At 52.2% G+C, this 25,805-nt stretch overlaps 1 protein-coding gene across 1 annotated transcript; it reads left to right on the top strand.

The window, feature by feature from the left end:
• Positions 1 to 1,973: 1,973 nt before the first annotated feature.
• On the top strand, positions 1,974 to 17,983 carry dact3a (dishevelled binding antagonist of beta catenin 3a). Its single transcript, XM_088912095.1, has 4 exons — positions 1,974 to 2,506; positions 13,408 to 13,537; positions 14,040 to 14,186; positions 15,282 to 17,983. Exons 1-4 carry the CDS (start codon positions 2,261 to 2,263, stop codon positions 16,733 to 16,735), a joined length of 1,977 nt encoding a protein of 658 aa, XP_088768221.1. The 5' UTR covers positions 1,974 to 2,260; the 3' UTR covers positions 16,736 to 17,983.
• The last annotated feature ends 7,822 nt before the right edge of the window (positions 17,984 to 25,805 follow it).

The following is a 25,805-nucleotide window of genomic DNA, read 5'->3' as shown; positions in this document are numbered from 1 at the left end:
ATTAGGCTTTATGAACCCTGACAGAGCCTGCAGCCTAGAACAGTAGGAAGAGATGTGGATAATGGCTTCTCAGCTGTTAGAAACAAAAACACTTAATGTTCTAATTTGCAGTAATTAAGCAACAAAATCCACATATAACGGGATTGCTCAAAGCCTTCAAGCAAAGGGGCATCATTTTCTACTGATCACCTTCAACAGAGACAACACTGCACCACACAATGCACTACACAGACATCAAGATATTAATATTTACTTTCTGTCACTAAAATGAGGAAGTTACTATAAAGGGCAGCAGATCTTTAAAATATAAGAAGGGTGTCTGCACTGTAGAGAGAAAACCTGGTTATTGGGAGTGTCGCAGGGAAGTGTTTCCCAGCTGATGTGGAGACCCACTGGAATGTCTTCCAGGCCCTCATAGATCGCCGGGCTCTAATTTAGCCTCTCAGGCTTCATCACATTCCCAAACCGAGCCAGTTCGGCAGGAGCTATGTGACTGCTTTTCTGGACACTCCACTCAGAGCCCTTCACAGGTAATGGGGATCCCCTCCACCACCACCAGTGTGCAGCCCCACCTGGATGATGCGATGGCAGCTATAGTGCACCAGTACTCTCCCCACACACCAGCTATCAGTGGGGAGGAGAGCAGAGTGATGAAGCCAGTTCAGAGATGGGGATTATTAGGAGGCCATGACTGGTTGAAGGCCAATGGGAAATGAAGTAATACTATAGAGCAGAGGTCTCTGTCCCTGGTTCTGGAAAGCCCCAATCCAATTCTTCTTATAGGTCACCACAAATCACCTGTTTGTTCAAAATCAGAAAACACTTGTTTAAACAATCGATCAATTAAGATAGGAATGTTACACTGAACAGAACACGGGTCTGTCCATCCATTTTCTAACTGCGTCTTCCATTTCAGGATCGCAGGGGTGCTGGAGCCTATCCTGGCAAGTAACGGGGTGCAAGGCAGGGTACCCCCTAGATGGGGGGGTGCACACACACATGCACACACTCGCACCAGGGCCAGTTTTCCCAGAAGCCAATCAACCTGCTAGTGCATTTGTGGACAGTGGGAGGAAACCCATGCGAACACAGGGGGAACATATTAGGTCCCCAGTGCTGTGAGGCCGCAGTGCCGACCACTGCTCCACTGCAAACACTGGTGCTTGAAGGATGTTCTGAGTTTTGTTTCAAATGAGCTGTGAAGGACTTAGTTCAGAAAACCAGCAGTGTAACCGATCACAGTAAAATTGGTCTTTAGAAATTGGTGACTTTAAGGCTGCCTCCAACACCTGCTGATCTGGGACTCTTTTCACCATTGGTTCCTAATCCTGGTACTAGAAACCTCAGGGTCAGCTGTGCTCTCAGCTGCTTGATTTAATCCTTCATTGAACTGACTGAGTAATCAGACCTTTTTTATTGTTTGCTTCTCCTGTAGAGATGATGTTTTCCAGATACTCCAGTTCCAGAACCCGAAAACGATTCAGTCAGGTCTAATTGGTAAATTGTTAGTTACGTCTGTGGTGCAGATAAACAAACCTCTGCAGGGTCTGGGGTCCCCACGACCTTGATTGGGAACCCTTGGGTAGAGTCTCAGAGCCTTCTGCCATCACCTCCTCATTCATTACACGGACAGACATTCATTGCAGATTTTCATTCAATGATGTCATCGCCGAAAGGGGTCCCGGTGAACACTGTCCCAAAGAATGGGGCTTCAGGAAGGCTGGGGGAAGGGGGCGGGGTCCTGTCGAGAGAAAGGGGCGGGGAATAACCATGTTTATCCAATAGAAAGAGACGAAGCCAAGGATATGTAAATACAAAGAACGCACATGTCTGTCGGAGGCCAATCAGAGGCAAGGTGAAGTGTGAAGGGCGGAGCAATAGGTAAATAGTTTCCACTATTGCAAATGACAGGCCAATAGGAAGAAGGGAGAGGAGGGGCGTATGTAAATCCTAGCGTGACAGCTGTGGAATGAAAGACTACAGCGGTAGAGCGAGTACTGACCGTGGGGAGGGAGAGAGACAGCAATGCTGAGGCAGTACAGCTGTACAGTTGCACTGAAAATAAGACACATGGATGTTACCGAGAGCTGCCAGTTCCAAAAATTGTAATCGAGGAAAAAAAGTCCGTAAAAAGCAGATTAAAAACCGAGGGGGTGGGAGGGCGCACTTTAAAAAAAACAAAGATCCGTTTTAACCGAAACTTGATGAAAGAGTGACATTTCAAGGTTTTTTTTTGTTTTGCTAAAGAAAAAAAAGAGACATGTTCCGAGCGTTTTCCTTCCCTATGAGCCTGGAGCGCAGCAGGAACAAGGACCGTCTGGAAGCGAGCCTGGCCGGTCTGTGTGAACTGGAGCTGCTCAAGCAGCGGCAGGAGTACCTGGTGCTCAGCGCCCTCCAGATCGGGGATCACAGCCCGGGGCAGCGATGGGCAGGCGGCGCCCCAGCCGCTCACCCGCCGGCTCCCGTCAGCCGAGCCCAGGGGGACCTGACTTTGAGGCGACAGCTGGTAAGGGCACGGTTAAACGCTAAGAGTTGCGATGCTAATAATGTCATCCCCACCATCACCGCCAGCTTGTTTATCAGGGCATGTCCAGTTCAGGATTTTACACGTGTGGGGTAACTGGACTCTTAACAGAGGCTGGTTAGGGGCGAGATTTGTAAGCTCCGGGCACACGAGCTGACCAAAGCGCTTCCCTTTTGTTTGTGGGGGTGTCCGCGGTCACGGGTCATGCGTGTCTCGATGTGGGGACTTGACTTTGCGAGACTGAGTATTAAATACCCAGCGCAACTTGATTTTTGCTACAGGTCGCGCGTTCAAGCCTGAATATTAAGCGGTTTCTCTCTATTCGGAGCACACGAGGGGGCAAAGGAAACGCGAGAGAAACGCACAGCCAGGGCTCGGTGATACTAGTCACCCATCCTTGACCATTTAAGGCAAACTCGGCTGGTTTCGCGATTATATTCATCTATTGTCCTTCCAACCAAAGCACAGAGCAGGGCAAAAGAAAGGGGCTGAGAGGCGTCATGATTTATTTGGGCCAGAAACAACCTGATTAATGGTCCGTCTGTCTACGCGGGGATCTACTACTGTCGATTCCTTTGAGAGCCCGGCAGGCAATCGGTGTGCTCCTTGATTTATGTCGTGGTGCACAAAACCGAGCCTCGGTCGTTTCGAGTCGTTCAGTGTTCTTACAGTTCATTGTTGTCGCTATATGTAGTAATTGACGTGGTCTCCCCCCTTCAGCGATGCCATAGCGCTGCTTAACGTTGTGAAAACAGGGAAACGCGGACTGTATTCCGGCGTGTTAATTCGTGTTAATACGTCCCTGTTGTTGTTGTTGTTAGCAATTCATTCTCCAATCCGCACAACGTCTACAAAACGTCCGCAATAGCCAAATACAGTTTGCGTCTTGTGCCTAACTCGTAATAGTCTGTCTCGCTGTGCTGTTGATTGACGTTCTGGAGCTAGAAAGCAGAAATCTAAATTGACTTGACAGGCTGTAGCGTTTCATGTAAGAATGTCTTATTATATAATGTTATTATATAATTGTATAACACATTGTTCCGTATGTATTCATGTATTGAGCAAATCTTCCTGATTATTGTCAAATCCACTGCATTAAAATTCCTTAATAGCGTTTTTTCTGTGTTATATTCAGGTTAAGCTAACGGCTGCTGCGTACTGCGGATAATATCCATTTAATTAAGATGTCACAGAAGAATGACATGTTAGTAACTGACAACCTAGCCGTGCATTTTATTTACTTTGGAACTTGCAAAGATTAAAAAAAAATCCAATATATGTATATATTGCCTTTTGGAACAAGCAACTGTATACAGTATGTGGCTGTTCTGGCTTTGCATTGCCTGATGATGTTGGATTTCTAAAAGCTGCAAAGCACTTTAGATTTTATAACATTTGCAAGCAGTAAAACGGTCGATAAGCTGGTCAAAATAGTTGATAAGGAAATTGCAGTCGCGATCCGAGGCTGCTACACGCATAGTGCAAACACTGTACTGTAAATACCCTCGCAAATAACACCGCGTCTCGACATTTGAGTGAACTCTATTAAATGTAATCTGCATTAATCACGCGTCGCCTTCGAATCGCCGACAGCCGCCGAATTGTATTTAAATGAGGACTGCCCTCTGGCTGCTCTGCCACGGGCTGGGAGGGAACCGGCGAGTCCCAGCGTCTGGCGGCCATCCTATTTCAGCGGCCACGCCGTCACTCCTGTGTGCGAGAAGGACAGACGGGACGCCAGGTTCTCCCCCCGAGTTTCTGTTCTGTGGAGGCGTTTTTCGGAGAGGCGAGAGAAATGAAGTGAGCAGCGTCCCCCCCCCCCCAGCCTCCTTTCTTCAGCCTCCCTCCCCCGCCTCAAGCCCCCCAGCTCCGGTGTACACAATGGCCGCGAGTGGATCTGAATACTAATCGCTCGGCGTCCAGTGGAACAATAAACGCGACGCCGTCAGGGTGTGGAGAGCGGGGGACTCTCCGCACAAAGGGAATTCCACGGGAGACGGGGTTCTGACAGCTCCGAGGAGCTGAACGGTGTTCCCGTTTCCACGGGCGGCACCAGTGTACCGTACACGCAACAACATTACATTAAAAAATATCAAAGTCCTCCACATTCCTGCGAACATCCCACAGGACTCTACAGGAACCCGTACAAGGCGATGGCCGGAGGGACTTCTGATGGATTTTGGGGTCTTAATTTTCATTAAAGGGGTCCCTTTAACGGCAGATCGCTAGAAACAGCGAGGTGTTAATTTCAATCGTGTCTGCCCGGGATTGTTGATGGGTAACAGGACTGAGGCAGTGATTGATCGTTCGCTAGGTAGAGAATTGCCTGTGACTGCGGTGAAAAACCAGCTCAGCTCTCTCTCCTGTTCCACAGGACATTTTAACAGCGATGAATCTCTCTGCTCTTGTCTTTCTCTTTAGTACAGGGGTGTCCAGTCCTGGTCCTGGGGGGCTGGTGTTTCTTCAGGTTGTGAGGGTCTTTTCAAAGCAAGAGTACCTGAAGTGTGTGGAAAAGCTGTTATATTGGTCCAGTTAAGCCTGTTCGAAGCCGGTTAAGCTCCTCGACAGCTGAGCTGGGACCAGAATTGGAGGGACCAGAATTGGACAGCCCTGCCCATGTGTGTGACCGTGACAGTTCCACTCAGGCTCATGCCCTCCGCCGCTCCACCCCGCTGGTTCGTCTCGCAACACCTGGGCGCGAACCCGGGTCTCCAGTGTAATGCAACAGGGAGCCAGCCGAGTGAGCTAAAGGAGACCTCCCCCAGCCCAGGCGGCTGAGGTCCCTGCTGCGCACAGGGAGGGCGATGACGTCACCGTGTCCGAACGAGCTCCGCTACAGCAGCAACTCAGTTAGTTGTCAGCATACAAGCAGAAAATGATGCAAATTGATCAGCATTCATTTTTTGGGGGTGGGGCTTACTGGGTGATTGATGTGACCCCTGTAGAGTGGGTGTGAGTCTGAGTGGGGAGGGGGGGCTCTCAGCGGTATGGGTTTTTGACAGCTGTCCGTCAGGATACGATGTCCCCGTCGCTCCACACCTCTGGGGATACACTGAGCCCCCTTGGCGAACGCTGTGGGATTCCAGCTGTGCAGCTCTCTCTCCAGTGCTGACCTGGAGGGGCTGAGAGGGGAGGGAGCCGCAGTGTGTGGACAGGGAGAGTTTGATTCTCTTTCCTGGCATTGAAGAGCAAAGAGGATTAGTAGGTGCTGTAGCCCCTTCTCCTTACACGCAGGGAAGAAAAGAGGATTAGAAGCCTGTCTCCAATCCTCACATTATTATTATTATTATTTCAATTAGTGCCACTTGTATAAATGGGAGAGCTGCTGGCACTGGGCTAGGGGTTGTGCAGGAAGGGGGGAACTGTAGGGCTCGCAGCCTGGTTTCTGCAAAGTGAATCCTAAGGCCCTCCTCAGCTTGCAGAGCGCAGGGTGAGCCCTGTGTCCTGGAGAGCGGAGGGGCCACTGGCCGGCTGTACCTCCGAGTGTGACGTTATATAAGAGCGTTCAGCAGAGCATTTTACAATCGACTGATTGAGCCAAACTGGAATTGGCTCATCTCGCCCCTTTGGTAGTCAGTATCCAGGTCATCCGAGGATCTCATCCAGCCATTTCTGGAAAACACTCCCGAGTTTTGGCTTCGGCATCATGGCTGGGCCAGCAGTTCCATACCACTACAACTCCTTGTGTAAGGAAGTGAGCACCACCTGTTCTCAGACTGAAAAGCGCTTCTGTAAATACACATTTAAAAAGGTGTCCGTGTAGTGTGTACCCAGATGTGCCATGTTGCTGTGTTTTGGTGCTTCAGGCCCTGACTGTTTGCCCAGAACCAAGATGCACCAGTGGCCTGTAGGGCACCATTGGCCTCCTTGCCAATAGTGTTGCAGTATCCTTTTTCCTGGCAACTTGCTTTTTGGTCATTTTCTATTGAGTCTGGTCCCATGCATTGTCGCCTGACAGCATGGCACAATCTCACACTGCTGTTGATTAAGCGGCCTCTCGGTTCTCAGCCCCTAGTTGTTGACAACTACTTAACACTGGCCAGCAGCTGAGAAAGCAAAGCCTGCCGTGTGTGCCCTTCACTGTGTGCCGAAAAAGCCATAAAGTGCTCCTGCACTTAAATAAACACCAACTGCTTGGTAGGGAGCCATTGGCTGCTCTGAGTGTACTGGTCAGGTCCTACCAGCTGACAGCACGCACAGTCTGGCGTGCTGCACACATATTGTGAGTGGCTGTGCTTTTCACTTTGCAGTTTTAAAACGAAATGCAAAAAAAGCTCAAAAGCAAATCAAGCCCTACCCAAGCAAAACAGCGATGTCTTTAAAAAAAGCTGGGGTTTGTTTGAGGAAGAAATGCGTTTGACTGCGGGAAAGCAATTACAGTGGTTTAGAAATGGCAAATATTCAAAACAGTCATCAGCGTTTAATTTCTTTTTCACATGTTTGAATGTTATCCTTTCCAGGTCTTCTGATATTTTTTAATAACCACAAGTGCTATGGCACATTGTTTATCTGAAAAACAAGAAAAACAAGAACGTAGCTCATTTACGTTTGTAGATATTAAAAGTCAGAGCAGCACATGTGTGCAATCCCTCTGTTTGTTTTCTGCCCTTGCTGAGACCCTGCGTGCTTGGTGTCTTTAGAATTAGGGATAAGAGACAGAGACAATGTATGTAACGGACCGTGACATTGCAGGTTATTCCGAACAGTCCTCCACCGTGAAAAATATCACTCATTCAGGTACCTCTTTGCTTGTTCTAAAGGACTGAAACAGCCCTAACTGCACATGTGCACCTGAGCTGAGTGATCTTCCTCAGTGCTTTCTACTCTGTAAATGAGGGAGACAGACAGCTTTTCTCTCCTGCCCTACAGTATTGCCCCCAGTGCTGACCAACAGAACTGTCAAGATGCCTAGAGCATCCCTGCAGCATTACCATGGTGGCCCCTCTGCAGTCCTAAAGCATTCCTTTGAAGCCTTCTCCTCAGTCCTACAATATCACTATAAAGCCCATGTTTCAGTTCTGTACCATTATGCATCTCTTTCCAGGCCTGCAGCAGTACTGTACTGCTCTCCCATCAGTTCCATAGCATGTCCATGGTTCCCTTAATTGTTGTCCTGTATGATTGCCCTGTCTCCTGTGACTGAAAATCCTGTAAACTGCTCTCAGCCCTGTCAGCTGTGGAGCTGCCCATAGATGTAGTATATCCCAGGGTCAGTTTACACCATCAGAGACAGCCCTTCTCTCCAGCTGCAGGCCCCAGTTTAAATAAACAGTGTCCCGGGCAGTTTGCAGATGAGAGAGGGTGCGAGGGAGTGTGTTTCTCGAGTTTCACACCTCGCCGCGTTGTGTAAACACCCAGGGAGTGGCAGACGCGTGTGGGCTGAGAGATGTAGCAGCTGAAGTGTGTGTGTGTATGGGGGGGGGAGTGACAAAGGGGAGAGGGGGGGGGCAGAGGAGAGAGATTGAGTGTCAGTTTACCACCTCCCATGAAAAAGCCTGCTGTCGGTGCCAGGGTGATCACAGTTCTGGCGCGGGTGCTGGACTTGTTGGCTGGTGCAGCGTTGCGCCACGTGGACCAGCTCTGCCCAGTGAGAGGCTGGGATTAGTCCCGGGCACCTGCCCTGCTTTGGTTTTAAGCAGCATAAGTGGCAAAAAAGCGGCTTCATGTTGGACTGGCGGTGGTGTTGAGACCACCTGCTCCAAACCACCACCCAGGTGAGCATTGCAGTAGGAGAAGCACATCTACCTCCCTAATCCAGGGACGCCCCTGGCAGGCCACGGTCCGAAGAGGAAGAGGGGAGGGGTGGGAGCAGCGAGGCGTTCCCTGAGTCGTCCTGGCGTTCTGTCTTACCTCTGCAGCTCCTGAAACAGGACCTCAGACGAGAGCTGCTGTAGGCCCGTGTGTGCTGTGTGTTCTGCGTGTTGTGTGTTCTGTGTGTTGCCAACAAGCTTCCTTTGGCTGTTCCCTTAAGAATGACCTGTAGGAAGGATCAACTTAATATGTAGCTCAGCCTTCTTGAGGTCTGACATTCCTGTTTGAAATCAACAGCCCAGTCCCCATCTATACAGTACTGTCACCCTAGTACACCATCTCCTCTCCTCAAGCCGTGAGGTGCCTCTTCTCTTGCTGGAGGTTAGCCGGAGAGGGAAAGTTAAAAACCAGTGCAGAAACCACAACCGCAGAAGACATGCATGAGCACATGGAAAGAAAGCCAACGCACAGCGCCAGCGCAGGCCAGAATCACTCCTACGGGTGCTGTTCCCGAGACAGAAAGTGTCATTTGTAAGTCTGGACCCACCTCCAGTCTTTTTTTCTTTATTGTCTTTACTGAGGAGGGTGCAAGGAGCGCTTTAGTCAAGACTGTGCCGTTCCCAGCCCCACCGAAAGGAATCCTCTTAATTCCAGAGCACTCCCAGTCCAGATGTTCCTGGGCAGGGCCAGCTCCATTCCAGATGTGGCCGGACAGCTGCAGTGAGAATCTCAGATGTGGTCAGGGTATCTTTTTTGAAGTGGTCAGTTTACAAAATAAACCGTAATCAGCCTTGGCATTACTAATGCCCAGCTACCCCGAAACAGTCGCTCAAGTCGCATGACCTTGCTGAACGTGCTGAAGCATTTCCAAGAGTCAAACTCCACCGCAGGAGCAGTGTGGGGGCAGGTCAGGAGGCCATTGGCTTTTATTGTCTGTCATCTGTCAGGTGTAGAGCAACAGTTTCTGCCTTATGTCGGTGTGTGTCGAAACACGGACAGTTGATCAGTTCACTTACAACAAAGCTGAAGTGTAGTGCTTCGAGGAAGATGTGCGCCGAGACGCACGACTTAATAATTTATCAGTACAAAAGGTTTAATTACAAAGGATTACTGCCTGGGGACTGTGAGGAAATGAGCTGTTGGCTGAGCTCTGTGTGCAGTGCATTCTGCGCTTCACTTTCTTGGCTCTTGTTTTCCTATTTTACATGCTCCCTTTGAAAAGAATCAATTAAGAGCTGATCTGCGCTTAAATGTATGGAAACAAAAACAGGCAGAGGGAGAAAGGCCTTCTTGTTGGTGGTAGCAGATTCAACACCTCTTCCCCAGAAAAAAAAAACAGTTCATCCTCCATATACAAATAATTTATGTTATGTTTTGATCAGCTTTCTGTCATTAGGGATGGGAAAGGGACTAGCAACACAATCCCATAGCTCCAGACTCTGGGGTTCGATTCCAAATGTGGTCACCTGTCTGTGTGGAGTTTGCATGCTCTCCCTGTGTTTGCCAGTATTCTCCCACCTCCCAAAGACACACAGCTTAGGTTTGATTGTCTGTTCTTAATTGTCCCTTTCCAGGGGGTTGTTCCCGTTATAAGCAGTACTGGCTATATGCCTATAGAGAATTACAACCAAATGAGCGCCATGGTCCAAATTCTCTTATTTGTGGCTGTTCTGTTCTGACTCCTTCCTTTCCTGCCCACCCCCTGCCTCTCTCTCTCTCCCTTCTCTCTGCCTCATTCTGTCTCTCTCCAAGCTGCTGTGTTGCCAAGGCGACACTCGGTTATATCATTTAGTTCACCTAACGAGCTCCACGCTTTCCAGCTTATTTTTAGGCTAGGAATGTTCCTAACTTGCAGCTTATTGTGGCAGCCTGCTTCTGCAGAGCCACCATTAAATAGCAATAAAAAATGAGCAAAAATATGTGTCTTTATCACCATCCATTTGGCCACACAACCAATCATCCACGCAAACAGATGAAAAAAACTTTGCTTTTCTTGAGCTTGGCCTACATATAGATTCAAGCAATGCACACAAATATCAGTTCAATCTTAAGGCATCTAAACATTTTCTCCTGCTTGGACAGATTAGGCACTGTAGCCATGTGAGGCTGTCTGCACACGTTTACAAGTCAGGTGTCTTAATTACAGTAGGTCAGAGGTCATGTGTCTCTAGACTGAACTCTGACTTCAAAACAGATGGGTAAAACATTGTCAGCACAAACTGTCCCCCAGCATTATTACTTAATATGGGAAAGGAGAGTGAGGAGAGAGGGAGACAGGCAAAGCGTGTGTTATTGTCTGCAGAAATAGCTCTGTGTGCGTCCGTGCACATCATTGTGAATCAGTATGCGTATTTGTTGGCATGCATGTGTACAGCTGTGTTTCAAAAACAAAGTGCCACGATAATGAGACAAATTCCAGCTGATACCAGTTAGAGAAATCAGAACATCAGTTCACAGAGCAAACTGACAAATCGCATCCAGAGACAGTTCTCAATCAGTTCAAAAGTCCTCACTCACTCTGGAAACAAGACCTCTGTCATGTCTTCACTTCACAGTCTGGAGTTCAGGATTCTAAAGGAAAGGAAGAAGTGCTGGATTTCTTTTTAGAGCTACGTGTTTCACAAGCCTGGCTTGCCTGCCTGTGTCCGGCAGTAAAGGTTTTTACAGCCACCTGGGGGAGTAAATGTCACCCCCCCCCCCCCCCCTCAGAGAGCTGTGCTGTGGCAGCTGGGTGATTAATGGGTCCGGAAGGGGCAGGGTAGCTTGAGTGTGTTTGCCCAAGTGCTTTTCTGTGCACAGTCCCGCAGTGTGATTACACAGCTCTAGGTGAGCCACCGCAGCCCTGGAGATCACTGGAATCGTTTTCAGTGGCCAGCTTTTACATATAGTGACAGTTTGAAGCTTGTGGTCTGTAATGGACAAATTGTTCGATGTTAGGCTATAAACGTAAGGGAACATTTCGAGCCTTAATGAAAATAATTGTTCTGAGAGGGCACATCCTTCCTGGTGTAACCTGGCAGTAAACTCGTTTTAAAAGAATGATTTATGACCATTATTGACTGGGGCATTTCTGGAGGAAATGCTGGAACATTAGCAGTGCAATGTCGTGGCCTGCTTATCAGTGCCTGAGCTAATTCTGTGGCCATGCCGAATGAGTGCGACCACAGAGAGGCGAGACACTAAAGATTCAGCACCCGTCCAGGCAAATGAGATACTTCCTCATATCTCCTCTTATCGCCTTGTAACTCCTAACGTGATCTTGGAAGGATGCACGAATCCACCAGACAGGAGCCGATGCGCTCCCTGAGCAGATCCGACAGCTAGCTCGTTCGCCTGAATGTGGGGCGCACATCTCAGCGCCGTGTACTGACAAACTGAAAAATGCAAGAGCCGAGAGAGCCCGTGTGCAGGATTTTGGGATTCTTTGCGAGTGCGTGCTGCAAATTCAGAAAGAGGAATCCCACGCTGTGTTTCTGCATGTTTTGAAATAGTCCCACGCCGCAGAGCAGTCCTGTTTCCCAGCTGGCTTGGGAAGTGGCCGCAGTGTCTTGCCACCCAAGTACAATGCTCATGGTCAGAACTGCAGAGGTTCTGGTTGGGACATTGCTGCCCACAGCAGACCATGAAAAATCCAGTCAGTGGTTAGGCAAGGTTGAACGCTTCATTGCTTGAATTGGAGCTCAGTGATACAAATATATGTATGCACAGCACAAGATCACATCATAAATATACATCATTACATTTCAGTTCCATGTGTAATTGATTATGAAGTTACCAGGCTTATTCAAACTGCTGCATCATGAAGACTGTGCTCTGGGGAGCCGTGTCTTTGAACAAGCCAGTTTAATTTATGGGCACCCTGCACAGAAGTTTGTTTTTTTTCAAAATCAGTGATTGATTTCTGCCTTTAACGCCCCTGAACTCGCAAAAGGAAAACATCATTCAAGTCCAGGAACTGTTGTAACCTCCCCCTCTCCCTGCCCCCACCAGCCGGATTTGAATGCGGCGGCACAAGTGTGCGCCCCGAAACGCGGTGACACCAATTCCCCCGATTGCCTGCGCCCCCCGAGCCGCACTGACACGCTGTCTGTCACAGGCGTGACGGGGGACCAGCACGTGGGCGCTGCTGTCTTTCCAGCGCCGTGATGAGTGACATCCAGAGAGCTGAGGGCTGTTTCTAAAGAAGGCCTTCAGATTCCCTGCAGAGGAGCCATCAGACTTTCTTTTCTCCCCAAGAAAAAGCCAATGAGAAGAAGCACGATTGCAAAGAAATCTGCTGTTTAGTTCTCTCGGTTCTCGCTGAACCGCGCTAGCCAGCAAATGACCAGAATGGAAACAAAGCCAGAGAAAATGATGTACGTGCTAAAGATGGTTCCAGATCTCCATGAAACCCAGCCCAGGCCTTGTAGGGAGACTTCGGTTTGAACTGAATGCCCCTAAGGAAGGCAAATCTCCACAAACATAGTCAATCTCCTTCTTTTTGTATAGCTTTGGAATCGCTCTTTTTTTTTAATCAGGTCACCATCCAGTTGCCTGTGCACAGCTCCTCAGACATGCCCACCTGTCTAACGCCTTCATCGGTTGACATGCTGCGTGCTCCTCTGTACTTCCAGAGGAGAGTCAGCGCCAATCCCAGCTCTGGCCTGTCTCGCGCTGATGTCACTGCGTGTCTCCGGAGTCTCCGTTTCACCAAGATCCAGGAATATCCTGGCTGACTCAGGCCCAGCCTGTCGGCACTCTCCTGGTTGGGCATCACTGCTGTGGAAATCCTGGTCACAGCTGGTCATCTGGCCCAGTGGACTCCCCCTGCACTCTGATCAAACACCTGAACAGATTGATCCGCTCGATAGCCCTTTTAGACAGCTCTCTTCCCAGTGCTTCTTCGCTGCATGACCTGTTGGTCTAAATTCAGCAGTTCTCAGTCCGTATCAAATCCTCTTCTGCCTCCACACCATACCTGGCTGTACTAGTCGTGATCAGCAGGGATCTGTGGAGTTTTTTACTTCTGAGTCTCAACGCACAAACAGGGAGAGTCACCAGGTGTGGCCGCAGCAGACAGGGCTGTGACCCAAGCCATAATTGGTGCTCTGTATTTCACTCCTTTTTTTTTTCCTGTGTGTTTTCTTTTGCAGAACAGTCTGAAGGGTACACCCTGGGCACTGATGGCCTCTCTGGAGCAGCAAGTGGGGGAGCTGAGGGTCGACGCCGAGACCGCCTATGCCGAGCCCCCCTCTGATGTGGGAGACAGCCGGCCGAGCTCAGGTACTGGGGCAGCAGCTGCTTCCAGCTGTCTTGTACCATCCAGTTCAAATCAATTTGCTGTGATGACGGTGAGCAGATGGAAGTGGCAACGTTAGTGTGAAAATCCTGTTCTCTCCAGTGGGGCAGACGTGACCAGCATGGAATGCCTGGAAAGGAACAGGCCAGTCTTTAGCTGTAGGGGTGTGTTGCTTTCTGTTCTTATTAGAATCTTCTGGGAAACAGATAAGGCTCCTATTGCACAGCAGGTAGATCCCTATCAGGTTATTTTCTACCTTCAAGCTCTTCCGAACCAGAGAGGGAGAGCTTTCCATGTAATATTCAGTTCAAAACAGTATTAAACATATCACTTTTCTGCATCGAAGGCCTGAGGTTCAGAGAGCCTTAGTAAGGGTCCAGCTGTTACAGCCTGCGAAACACTTCTGTTTTCCTTGCTTTTAATGCATAACAGTTCTCTGTATTCATGTGACTCTAGCTGTGCTTGTGTGTTGTGTTTGGCCTCCAGGTTTTTACGAGTTAAGTGAAGGCCCTTCGCCTGTCGGCCTGTCGGATTCCTCTGTCTTCAGGGAGTTCCAGCCCAGCTACTCCTCCCGGGCCGGTGGGCCGAGCGACGCCCGCGTCAGTTATGCCAGCGAGCGGCCCAAGTCAGTCGGTAAGCTGGCGCTGGGAGAGGTGTCGCCCCTCCCAGTCCCGTCAGAAAAAATCTGACACAGAGGCAGGCTGGCAATCAAACGGAAACAGAAATGAACGTATTAAAACAACTTTTAAGTTGCCTGTGCCTGCTTTTCAAGTCTTCTTAACGTGATGTTCAAGAGGATTTCAGGAAATACAAGCATCTGGGCACCCTAGAATTCAGGTCCTAGTGAAGGAATGCTATCAGTAGCACGTCTGATAATAGAGTAAAAAACAGGATAGTGATTTATCAAGTAGTACTTACAATATGCTTCTATCACATGCAAAGAGAGTAGCAACATATATATATATATTCTTTAACTTGTGTGAAGCTTGCACACAAGAAAAAAAAATGTGAAGTAACATCTGGCCACTGTATAAGGGTTAGTAGTCTTTAATTGCGTCAAGCAGTGGGTAATTAAGCTGGGTTTGCAGGTTGGTCATGAGACACATGTGTTAGGCCTTCCAAGACAAGGCACCTCTGTGTACCCAGCTAGCAGCATGGCGCAGGGAGAGAAAGGGCTTCTGTGCTAGAGACCGCGCAGACACACGCTTGCGTACAAACCAAACACACACTGCCTGGGCATCAGGGCCTGTCTCTCCTGCAGTTTATACAGTACGCTGCCAAATAGTTCTTTTATTTTCTTTCTAACTGGATGTGTGCTTTGACTGGGACCTGCATTAGGGCACGCCTCGGTCCACTCGGTCAGATTTTCAAACTCTTCGTGGGCAGCCAGTTTGTGTCTTCAAACTGGATGATTGAGATTGTTTTGAAATGCTGAAATCTGTCTAAAAGCATTTAAACATGGTCTCTGGAGTTCCCTTCTGTATAAGCTCATAAGCTGTGTTCAACTGCTTGGAAATCGGATATTGGTTTTCTTTAGAAGCTGGTTTGTTGGTAGGCTCTAAGGAAAACTGTCCCTTGTGTTCCTGTTGGTGCCATTCGTGTGACAGACTCAGTTCATCCTAGCAGTGCAGTAGCAGTCCCATGCAATGCTGCACACGGAGTTCGGGCGCCCAGGGTTGAGCTGATGGCCCAGTGAGTAAACCTGCATGTTTTCCTCCGTGTTCCCAGGGGACCTCTTTGTGGCCAACCGGGAAGGCTTACTGGACAGCGGTCCCCGCACCATGGTGCCCCGCTCCTTCTCCGCCCCTTACCCACGCTCCCTGGAGGGCATTTCGGAAGGGACCGCTGCCGAGGAAGACCGCTGGCCCTGGGACCCGCCGTACCTGGGGGAGTTTGAGGAGGACCAGCTGTACCCCGGGGATCAGCCCACGTCGGAGGACATACAGCAGGCCCACCGCGTCGAGAACTACATCCTGGGCCTGATCCAGAGGAGAGCCCTGCCTCTTCGCCCTTCCAAACCCCGCACCAACCTCAACTCTGAGCCCCACAAAGGCCTGGCTCGGCAGAACAGCCTGTGCCGGAGGCCCCTGGAGCCTGGGTACCACCAGGGTGCTCATGGTGCCATCTCCCCCAGCTACGAAGGCCCCACCTGGGGCTGTAGGAGCCTTGATGAGGATGGGTATACTGGAATGCCTTTGAACTCCGATGAGAGCTTCTCCTATATTTATTCCAGGCCCAAACCCACACCTTTGGCTGCAGTGCGCCCTGCTTCCCTAGACTATCCTTGCAGTGCTGCTTTGGAGCCAACCAGCAGTGACCAAGAGTCCCCAGAACACTACCAGGGTTATGCAATGCACAGATCGCCTCCAGTTGATGACCAAATGGTCAGTGCCCAGTACATTCCAGCTCAGCAGGCTTGTCGGGCTCAGCAGTCCAGTCGGAACTCCTCCCAGAGATCTTCGGGCAAGCCTGGGAAGAGCCGAGCAGAGGTTGTCCGCTATTCCCCAGAACGCTGCAATCCCAGACCCAAAGGTACCCCCAAGAAATGCCGCTTCACCGAAGACAAGCCAACTCCCCGGAAGCCGGGAAGGAAAGCCTGCCGATCCCAGTCAGAGAACAGCCTCTTCGGCCAGAGGGTGGCTTTGGATCGAAAGTACAACACCATAGATCGAGACGGGGGTGCCCGAGGATGCCAGTCTAGGCAGAGGCGCCAGCAACCAGGCAACACCTGCTACCGAAAGTGGCGATCCACCCTGGAGATCAGCCAGGATGAGGGGGAGATCCTGCCGGGGAATCAGGCCCCAAGACGCCTTCGCAAGCTCCCTCGTCAGCCCCCTCCCTACCCCTACAACCATCCTTATCCTGAGACTGACTTCCAGGAGCGTGCTCCCCTCTGCCGGCCTGAAGAGGGGTACCCCGCCCCCTGCCTGGGAGACTCCGAGTCGAGCCTGAGTGAGGCCGACTCCCCGGGCTCCAGCTCCCTCTCCAGTGATTCGGATGAGAGTGGGGGGCTGGTGTGGCCCCAGCAGCTGCCCCCGCAGCTGGCTCGGCCCCCCTCACCCTCCTCTCCCCCCTGCGGCCCCCAGCCGAAGGCCTTCATCAAGATCAAGGCATCCCATGCACTGAAAAAGAAGATCCTTAGATTCCGCACTGGCTCGCTCAAGGTCATGACAACTGTCTGAGAGCTGTCTCCCAGACCTGACAGATTCACCCTTGAAAGCTTGAAATATATATATATATTTGAGGAGACAGTGATAACAGAATGACAATTTTAAGTGCTTCAGTGTTCTGTTTCGTCATTCTGTTCGCTCTGCTGCAGTGATTTCTGGATTTAAGTACCATCTGATGTGGCCTCACGGGAGAAAAGTCTAATTCTTTAACCTGGGTCAGGTGAAGTGGAGGATTTTTCTCTGACAAAGATTCAAAACAGCACCCAAACTGGCACTCCCCCAAAGGCAAACTGAGAGGCCCGTGAGTCACGTCTGTGCTTTAGCTGGGTCTCTGTTAATGTCTTGACCTTGTTCAAGACCAGGCCAAGAGGTGGCTGCCTCAGCTCTGGCCAGAGGGTCTCTTTCATGATGTCATCCTTCCCATCAGCTTGTCTCCTCTTATCTCGTTCTCACTGCGAGTGTCGTCAACAAGGGTCTCAAGGAAAGGGGATTGGCTGAAAAGGTGACATTCTACAACACAAGAACTGATTTCATTGAGAGGGACATCAAAAATATCTGCATGCTACAAAGTAAAGGTAGACAGTTAAATGTGTATTTTGTCCTGCAGATTTTGTGAAAGTGTAGTGTCACACACATCCCCATCAAGGACCAGGCATCATATTGGTTACATGTCTGGAATAGGCAAAGCCCTACAGATGACATACTTATCAATATTTCATGCACATTTTCTAGTTTTTGCTCCACATTTCGGTAAGGGTTCTGCAACCCAACCCTTATTGGAGACGCTCGGAAAAGACTATCAAAATGATCTCATATTAATAATCATTGTGCCTCTGACTCAAATAGACAACTTGTGCCTCCCGTGCAACACCCTCCCTGCCATTTCTAGATTATGAGAAGGTAAACCGCAACATGGTCATCAACCTCCAGTCGGCACAAATTCACCAACAGTTGACCAGTTCGGACTGGCTACCAGCCCTACACAATGCTGGTTGCTTTGGATCTACTGGGGGAAGTATGACATTGCTCAGTAAAAGCAGCTGACGAAGTCTTCAGCACAGCACTGCCACTGGGATCCCATAGACCTGCCTGCTGGGCTGAGCTCGATGAATCTTCTTTTAGGTTTCAGTGTCACAGTAGAGTCCTTCTGGCCCCAGCATCTGTGCGGTGTCACAGCACTTGTATATATCTGTACATACCTTCCTGAGGCCTTGTATTTATGAATGTGGTCTGTAAATAAAGCTGTGATATTTGACACAGAAGCTGGCTGAGTTTGTTCTCCAGAGTGGAAGAAAACGAGCCCGGTTTCTAGTTCGCAGCTGATTGATCCACGGATCTCTTCCCGGCCGTTGTCGTTTCTTGAAAGAAGCCAGGGTATCGCCTTCTACAACAGGGCTGGGTAGCTCGGGCGGAGCGGTGGCACGCTGGAAGGTTGCCAGTTCAAATCCTGTGGCTGGCAGAGGAATTCTACTCTGTTGGGCCCCTGAGCGAGGCCCTTAACCCCAGCTGCTCCAGGGGGGGTGTACAATGGCTGACCCTGTGCTCTGACCCCAAGCTTCTCTCCCTGTCTGTGTGTCTCATGGAGAGCAAGCTGGGGTCTGCGAAAAGAGGAATTCCTAATACAAGAAATTGTATATGGCTAATAAAGTGATCTATCTCTCTTGAACCGACACTCCCACAACCCCTTGCGTTGTGACATACCTGCTGCCCTGGCCTAATTGGAGACTCTCATCCATTTGCTTCTTGAAAGAAACTAGGGTATCAGTTTTAGGGCTTGGTAGCTTGATCCATGCTCCCACAATCTGCCCTTTTAGACTGAATTGAGTTCCCTTTGCGTGCGTTCAGGCGAAGAATTAGTCTGGTTGCTCTCCTTTGTACTGCCTCAAGAGTTGCAATGCAGTGCCTTTCCTGTAGCATGGGGACCAAAACAAAACACAAACACATCCTTATGTCCGTTGATATAACTCAACATACACGCTCAGCTCTATATCCAGTCATTTGTGGGTTTTATTTATTACTCCCCACACTGTCTCGTTAAACAAAGCGATGAGTCACAGCTGTTTCTGAGAGGAAGGACAGCAGAGAATGCAGTTGGTGGCAATGACGGTCATTACCACTGTTCTCTGCTGTCACGGACATTGGGGGAGGGCGGGTTCATGCAGGATCCCTACAGCTGGCTGAGCCATTTCCCGACAGATCCAGGAGCGTGAACATTGAAATATGGCTCGGAGGTGTGCGTCCCCTACCACGGAAAACGTGCCTCCCACCCCCACCGAGTTCTCGGCCACCACTTGACACCGCCCTGAGACAGTCCCTACTTGTCCCAGCGACAGGTGTGAGCACAAAACAGGGCCTGTACAAACCCAGTGATCAATGGAAGCACCCATGTGTCGCGCGTGGTGAAGAGCCCAGTAATCAGGCAGTTTCATCTAGACCTCTCGTCCACCATCCCCCTCCGGCGGTATCGAAAAGCTCACGGGGAGCCTGTCTGTTGCTGCAATCTATAACGCGAGGCGTGGCAATCGAAAAGGCTCGTGGCACGTGTGGCACCGGAGAGCCACACTCGTCGCCAACTGCCAGCAGGCTGATGAGCTGCATCCACTTCAGCTGAATCGCAACGAGCTGTGCGCGCAAAGGTCAGAGGTCAGATCCCGGCTGGCACGGGAAATAATCAGACCAGCACCAACATGGTGAATGGTAGCGGACGCAAGAGTCGGGGTATGTGGCCATTAAGAAAACTAAGAAGAGAGCTGTGTAGAGCTCTCAAAGGATCAGACACCAGGAACTCAGTGCCATCCTCCATCACGGATTTGAAATGACTTGTTTTTTTAAAAGAAATAGCAGCAGACTGGAATGTCATTCACAGGTATCTGGGCGAAGGAATGTGCTTTAATGTAAACACTTCTTAATCTGTTTCCCCCCCACCACCACCACACGCACACCTCCCTGGAGACCTTAACGAGATAATTATCCCCAGCTGTGTCATAATGAGTCAAAGCCAGATTCCCTCCAGAGAAACCAGATCAGTAGGAACTCGGGGGGAGGGTGAGCACAGTGCTAGTTCTGCATGTTTTCAAAAAGCAAGAAAACAAATAAAAGGCAAGCGATATATGAGAATAAATAAGCAATAGGTCTAATTCTCTGAGGCATTTTTTAGACCGCACGTCTCTGGGATTTCTTTGCATAAAAGAGATTCCCATCCCACCCAGGTGTTCAGCGTCTCAAGAGTAATTCGAGGAATTCTTGTCTCCCAACCACACTCTCTCACAGTTCTAAACATCATAAACACGTTCATGCCAGACCAGCTGTAAATATCGTGTGTGAAAGAGACCTGCAAAAAGCTGCAGACTCAGTGGCTCTCCAGGGGCAGGACTGGGAACCCCTCGTCTAGGCTTTTGAGACCCCTTGACCACAGCTTTCTCCCAACCGAGCTCCTTCGAAGCTTTCAGATTGTTTCTTGGTCCTGGAACTGTCAGAGATTTGTAATGTGCCTGCAGGCATCTTTGAGCAACTAGGAAATGGCAAATTTCTTTGTGAGCAAAAAACAATCAAATTATTAAGTTTATTATTAAGTGAAGCAACTGAGAGAGTTCTAAAGGATGGAAAAACAGCAGCGACAGGGTCCCAAAGATGCTCTCTGCCCTAGACCCCAGCCATCATTGATCATCCACAAAATCTCCTTCAATGATATCTCAAAGCTGACCAGACAGGAAGTGCTGCCGGGGGGAAGCAAATCGGCGCGCAAGTGGTCAAAATCCATTCAAGCCGATGTAGCGTGTAACACTGATAAAGCTCCCCTTCATAGTCCCAGCCATTCCGCTCCCAAGTTCAACAGCAGAATCGGACAGCTCGAGAGGAGCAGGAGGTGGGAGTGAGCGAGTCTTGGCATCGCGGGGAAGTGGGAAACAGAAACCACTTTTTAGAAGTTGCTGGAAGAGCCACCCTCCTTTCCCCCCACTCCGAAGAGCTGTCTGAGGTTCTCGAAAAGAAAGAGGCTACTGTCGCCCCCCCTCTCCCCCCCTCCATCTGGAGACAGTTATGTAAGCATGTTCCCTTCAGCCCAGGAACCTTGAGCATTTCCTGTAAGGGAGAAAGAAATGGATGTTTTTATTTCTGGGGTGGGGGCAGACACTGAAAGGGAAAGAGGGGGGAAAAGCAAAATGGAAAGAAGGAGACAGAGAGAGGAAAAGGGAGAACATGAGCCGAGGATCAGTGCCCAACCCCATTAGAGGCTTCGGAAAACGAAACAGACCCATGTTTATATGCGCACAGATGCTTGTCATTTTCAGAGCAAAAGGGAGGTTGTTCAGATTTTGTGACGCTTGTATCACACTGTTTCTTTGCTGCACGCGAACGTCCTCATAGGCATGACAGAGACAGTGCCACTTCGTGAGATAAACACGTAGCGTCAGGGCCAAAACAACTAGCTCATGCATCAATCAGGGCACATATCTGAGGGACATCTCATCACGTCTCTAAGCCTTCTATATTTACTGGGCCTCAGCTGTACTGTACCCCAGAATAGCTCAGTCCTGCTTTCCTCTCACTCCCCTGTAAGCAGCCTTATTTCTCTTTATTTTATTTTATTCCGTTAAAATTAACTAGCACAGCAGTCGACAGTCCAGGACCACCCTGCAGCCTGGAAGACTCCGACAAAGGCGCGGCGTGAGGAAACACCGGGAGACGGAGCGCGTCAGTGAAAGGGTTACTCCCCGCCTGCTCAGCGCCACATCTGGCTCTGATTAGAGGTGGGGAGGGGAGAGAGGGGGGTGGGGGGGAGAGGCGAGTCCAGAAAGTTGCTGTAGTGCAGCTTAAAAGCGGCAGATTTCTTCATCCAACCTGACCACCGTGGTTCGGGGAGCGAGCGAGAGGGAGAGAGAGAGACGGCACAGGGAGGGGGACAGATGGAGGGGTCATGCAGAGAACACAGTGCTTCTTTCCATCTTTCTCTTTCTTATTACATACTGTGTGTTTAGTCTTACCCCCTCTCTCTCTCTCTCTCACTCTCTGTCTTCCTTCCCGAGTAACAGCTGGAATCTAAAAATCTCGCCATGGGGTGGTATCCCGTTGGCTTCTATCGATGTCCCATTAGCTCTCCCTCAAACGTTGCTCGTTCCTTTGAGCCGTGTGCCTGCAGACTGAGGCTTCCCTGGGTGCTACCTGTTCTCCTTACAGTGATCGTGGGGTTTGTGAATCCTGAGGTGGGGGGTGGTGTCTGCTCACCTCAGTCAAATCTCTGTATGTGGGATATCAGCCATTAAAAAAATCCAGACTATTTCAGAGTTAGTCTCTCCCCAACATTCCTCATTCTGGGCTCTCTGCCAGCAGTTTAATGGAGAGATGTCTGATCCGATCCGGAGATTCGGAATAATAACATAATTCACCTTTTAACAGCCTGCTTAAATGTAGCCAGCTGCCCTCCAAACTTTACGCCACACACTCACCAGGATGTAGTAACAGGCACCCTCTGCTGCCTAAATGTGGTACATGCAAAACTGTGCTGACTGCCATCTAAATATCTGGCAAACGCCTCTTAAATGAGGTTTTACGTGTTCATCTCCACAGCAAGCAGTTCTCTGGTTTTAATTCGTGCCGAGTTATATAATAAATTATATAAGGGGGAAGGGGGCCAGGCGGTCTCAGTGCAGGACCACCACTCTCCCCCGTGTTCGCAACCAGACACGGTAGCAGACCTCGCCCACCACCCCGAGTACCTCAGCGGGCCCCTCCCACGACGGCGCCAGCTTAGGGCTGAGGCCTTTGCGGCGCCGCGGGTTGTACACCCAAACCGAGTCCCCGGGCTGGAAGGCAGGCCCCCTGCAGCGCAGGTCGTAGTACCGCTTCTGCCGGACTCCCGCCTGCGTCAGGTGGGTCCGTGCAAAGCTGTGCACCCGCTGCATCCGCTGCCGCAGGTCCCACTCGTAGTCCGGTCCAGCCGGCGGTGCCGACCCGTCTCCGGGCGGCGGGCCGAAGACCAGGTCCACCGGTGTTCGCATTTCCCGGCCCAGCATGAGCGAGGCCGGGGTGCACCCGGTGGATTCCTGGACCGCGGTCCTGTACGCCCAGAGCGCAAGGGGGAGGTGGCGGTCCCAGTCCCGTTGGTGCCGGGACACCAGGGTGGCCAGCTGGGTGGCGAGCGTCCGATTAAACCGCTCCACCAACCCGTCGCTCTGGGGATGCAGCGGTGTGGTCCGCGTCTTAGTGATCCCCAGGCGCTGGCACACTCTGGCGAAGACCTGGGACTCGAAGTTACGCCCCTGGTCACTGTGTAACTCCTCCGGCACCCCCAGCCTGACAAACATCCCCTCCAGCAGTGCATCGGCCACCGTGGGGGCACTCTGGTCCGGGAGGGCGTAGGCCTCCGGCCACTTCGTAAAATAATCCATGGCCACCAAGACGTAGCGGTTCCCGGCCTCAGTGCGCGGAAACGGGCCCAAAACGTCCACTCCCACCCGCTCCATAGGAGCCCCCACCTGGTGTTGTTGGAGGGGGGCCCGGGAGCGCTCGGGGGGGCCCTTCTGTGCCACGCACACCGCACATGTTCGGCAGTACCGCTCCACGTCCCGGTGGCAAAGACCCCAATAAAAATGGCCTCGGAGACGCTGCAGGGTTTTTTTACCGCCGAAGTGCCCCACGCCCGGCTGGCCGTGCACCGCTCAGAGCACCGCCCCGCGGAGCGACCGAGGCACCACCAGCTGCCACCGTACCTCGCCACTGGAGGGTACCCGCCACCCCCGGCGCAGCACCCCGTCCTTTACCTCCAAGGCCTCCCACAGGGCGCAGAGGGCCTTGACGGACTTTGGGTGCGGGGCGAGCTCCTCTCGCGTAGGCCGCACTCCTGCTGCCCTCCAGCGGAGCACCGGCCCCACGTCAGGATCAGCTGCCTGACGCTGTGCCAGGTCTGGCAGGCCCACCCCCAGCGGCCCCTCCCGGGCCGTGGCCGCGGTGCTCACCCCCGCCACGGGGCGGACAGCCCCCTCACGCTGCTCCCGCCGGGCGCAGTGGTGGCAGTCCGCGGCCTCGCAGGGGCGCCGCGAGAGAGCGTCGGCATTGAGATGGCGAGACCCCGCACGGTGCACGACAGTGAAGTCGTACTCCTGCAGGATCTCTATCCATCGCGCCATCTGCCCCTCCGGCTCCTTAAAGTGGAGCAGCCAGGTGAGGGACGCATGGTCGGTCCTCAGCCGGAACCGGGTCCCGAACAGGTACGGCCTGAAGTGGTGGACCGCCGCCATCACCGCTAGCAGCTCGCGACGGGTCACGCAGTAGTTCCGCTCAGGCCTAGTCAAAGCCCGACTATAGTATGCCACTACGCGCTCCCCATCCGGCCCCTCCTGCGCCAACACCGCGCCCACCCCCGAGTCACTCGCGTCGGTATCGAGAACATACGGCAACCGCGGGTCGGGGTAGGCCAGCACGGGGGCCCCCACCAGAGCTTCACGCAACCGGCCGAAGGCAGTCTCACAGCCCGAGTCCCAGTCAAAACGGCAGCCCTTGTCGGTGAGGCGGTGCAGCGGGGCAGCGATGCTGGCAAAGTCCCGGACGAACCTCCGGTAGTATGAGGCCAACCCCAGAAAGCTGCGCAGCTCCGCGACGGTGCGTGGAGTCGGCCAGCCCCTCACTGCGGCGACCTTACCTGGGTCCGTAGCCACCCCTCGTGGTCCAACAACATGTCCCAGGAAGGTCACCTCCCGCCGCAGGAGTTCGCACTTGCGGGGGTTGAGCCTCAGGCCAGCACGGCGGATGCAGGCCAGCACCGCCTGGAGGTTCGTCAAGGCCTGATCGAAACTCCGGGCATGGACCAGCAGATCGTCCAGATACAACACACACTGGTTCCGCGGGACCGATGCCAGCACCCTCTCCATCAGCCTCTCGAACGTCGCCGGGGCATTGCACAGGCCAAAAGGCATGACAGTAAACTGCCAGAGGCCCTGGCCGATGGAAAAGGCCGTCTTCGGGCGAGCATCGGGAGCAAGCGGTACCTGCCAGTAGCCGCAGCGGAGGTCCAGGGAGCTGAACCAGGTCGACCCGGTGATGTAGTCTAGGGCGTCATCTATCCTCGGCAGGGGGTAGGAATCTTTCCGGGTGACCTCGTTCAGCTTGCGATAGTTGACGCAGAACCTCCACGAGCCGTCTTTTTTTTTTACCAGTACGGCTGGCGCCGACCACGGGCTCGCGGAGGGCTCAATCACCCCCGCTGCGGCCATCCCCCGGATCTTTTCCTCGGCGGCGGTCCGCTTGGCATGAATCATGCGTCCCGGTGGGATGCGGATGGGCCGAGCGTCGCCGGTGTTGATCTCGTGTTGGACCAGGGCAGTGCGGGTGCAGTCCTCATCTCTCGCCGCAAAGAGGTCTTCGTTCTGGGCGAGTAGCTCCTGGAGCCGCTGCCGCTGGTCCTGATCGAGGCCTTCGCAGCTCCGCTGGAAGAGGTCCTCCACGGCGCGCCTCGCTTCCACGCAACGCTCGGCCCCCGCCGCCGCCGCCTTGTCTGGCCCCTCGGCTGACTCGGGAGCAGGATCCGGCACGCTCGCTCCCCGGCTCACAGGCCTGGTCTGCCCCGGCGACTGACGCCGCCGTCGCCGCCGCCGCCTCTTGTTCCCCCGGCTCCGGCAAGCCCGCGTCCCTCGGCCTTCGCCGGGCCTGCCCTCCACCAGGTGCAGTCGCTCCCCCTGCCACACCAACTCCTGCCGGTCCAAGTCCAAACTGGCCCCCACTCGCTGCAGCAGGTCCAGCCCCAGAATGCAGTCCTCCTGGATGGGTGCGAGGTAGCAGGGGTGGCGCACCGTCGCTGCACCCAGACGGAAGGCAAGCACCTGTTTCCCCCGGACTGCAGCGAGCTGTCCCGTCACGGTCCTTAGCCGCAGGCTGGAGGCCTCCCATCCTGGGGGGTTGGTGCCCTCGGTGTCGGGGAGGACGCCCGGTCGGAGTAGGGTCACCGAAGAACCGGTGTCGAGTAGGGCCAGGCAGGGTTGGTCCTCGATTCGGCATTGAAGGTACAGGCCTCGGCTACAGCCGACTCGCCCCACGGTGGCGTGAGGGGCACCGGTTTTTACAGCGCTCTCCGGAGCGGGGGTTGAGGTGT

This window comes from Atractosteus spatula, chromosome 3, assembly GCF_055471065.1.
Source record: "Atractosteus spatula isolate fAtrSpa1 chromosome 3, fAtrSpa1.hap1, whole genome shotgun sequence".
In the NCBI taxonomy this organism is placed as follows: domain Eukaryota; kingdom Metazoa; phylum Chordata; class Actinopteri; order Semionotiformes; family Lepisosteidae; genus Atractosteus; species Atractosteus spatula.
The sequence above is the reverse complement of the archived record's forward strand: the minus strand, read 5'-3'. Positions and strand labels throughout refer to the sequence as shown.

Coding starts and splice junctions, on each gene's coding strand:
- dact3a (XM_088912095.1), top strand. CDS start 2,261: ATGTTCCGAGCGTTTTCCTTCCCTATGAGCCTGGAGCGCAGCAGGAAC. Junction 13,538..14,039: donor AGACAGCCGGCCGAGCTCAG/GTACTGGGGCAG, acceptor TTTGGCCTCCAG/GTTTTTACGAGTTAAGTGAA. Junction 14,187..15,281: donor CGAGCGGCCCAAGTCAGTCG/GTAAGCTGGCGC, acceptor CCGTGTTCCCAG/GGGACCTCTTTGTGGCCAAC.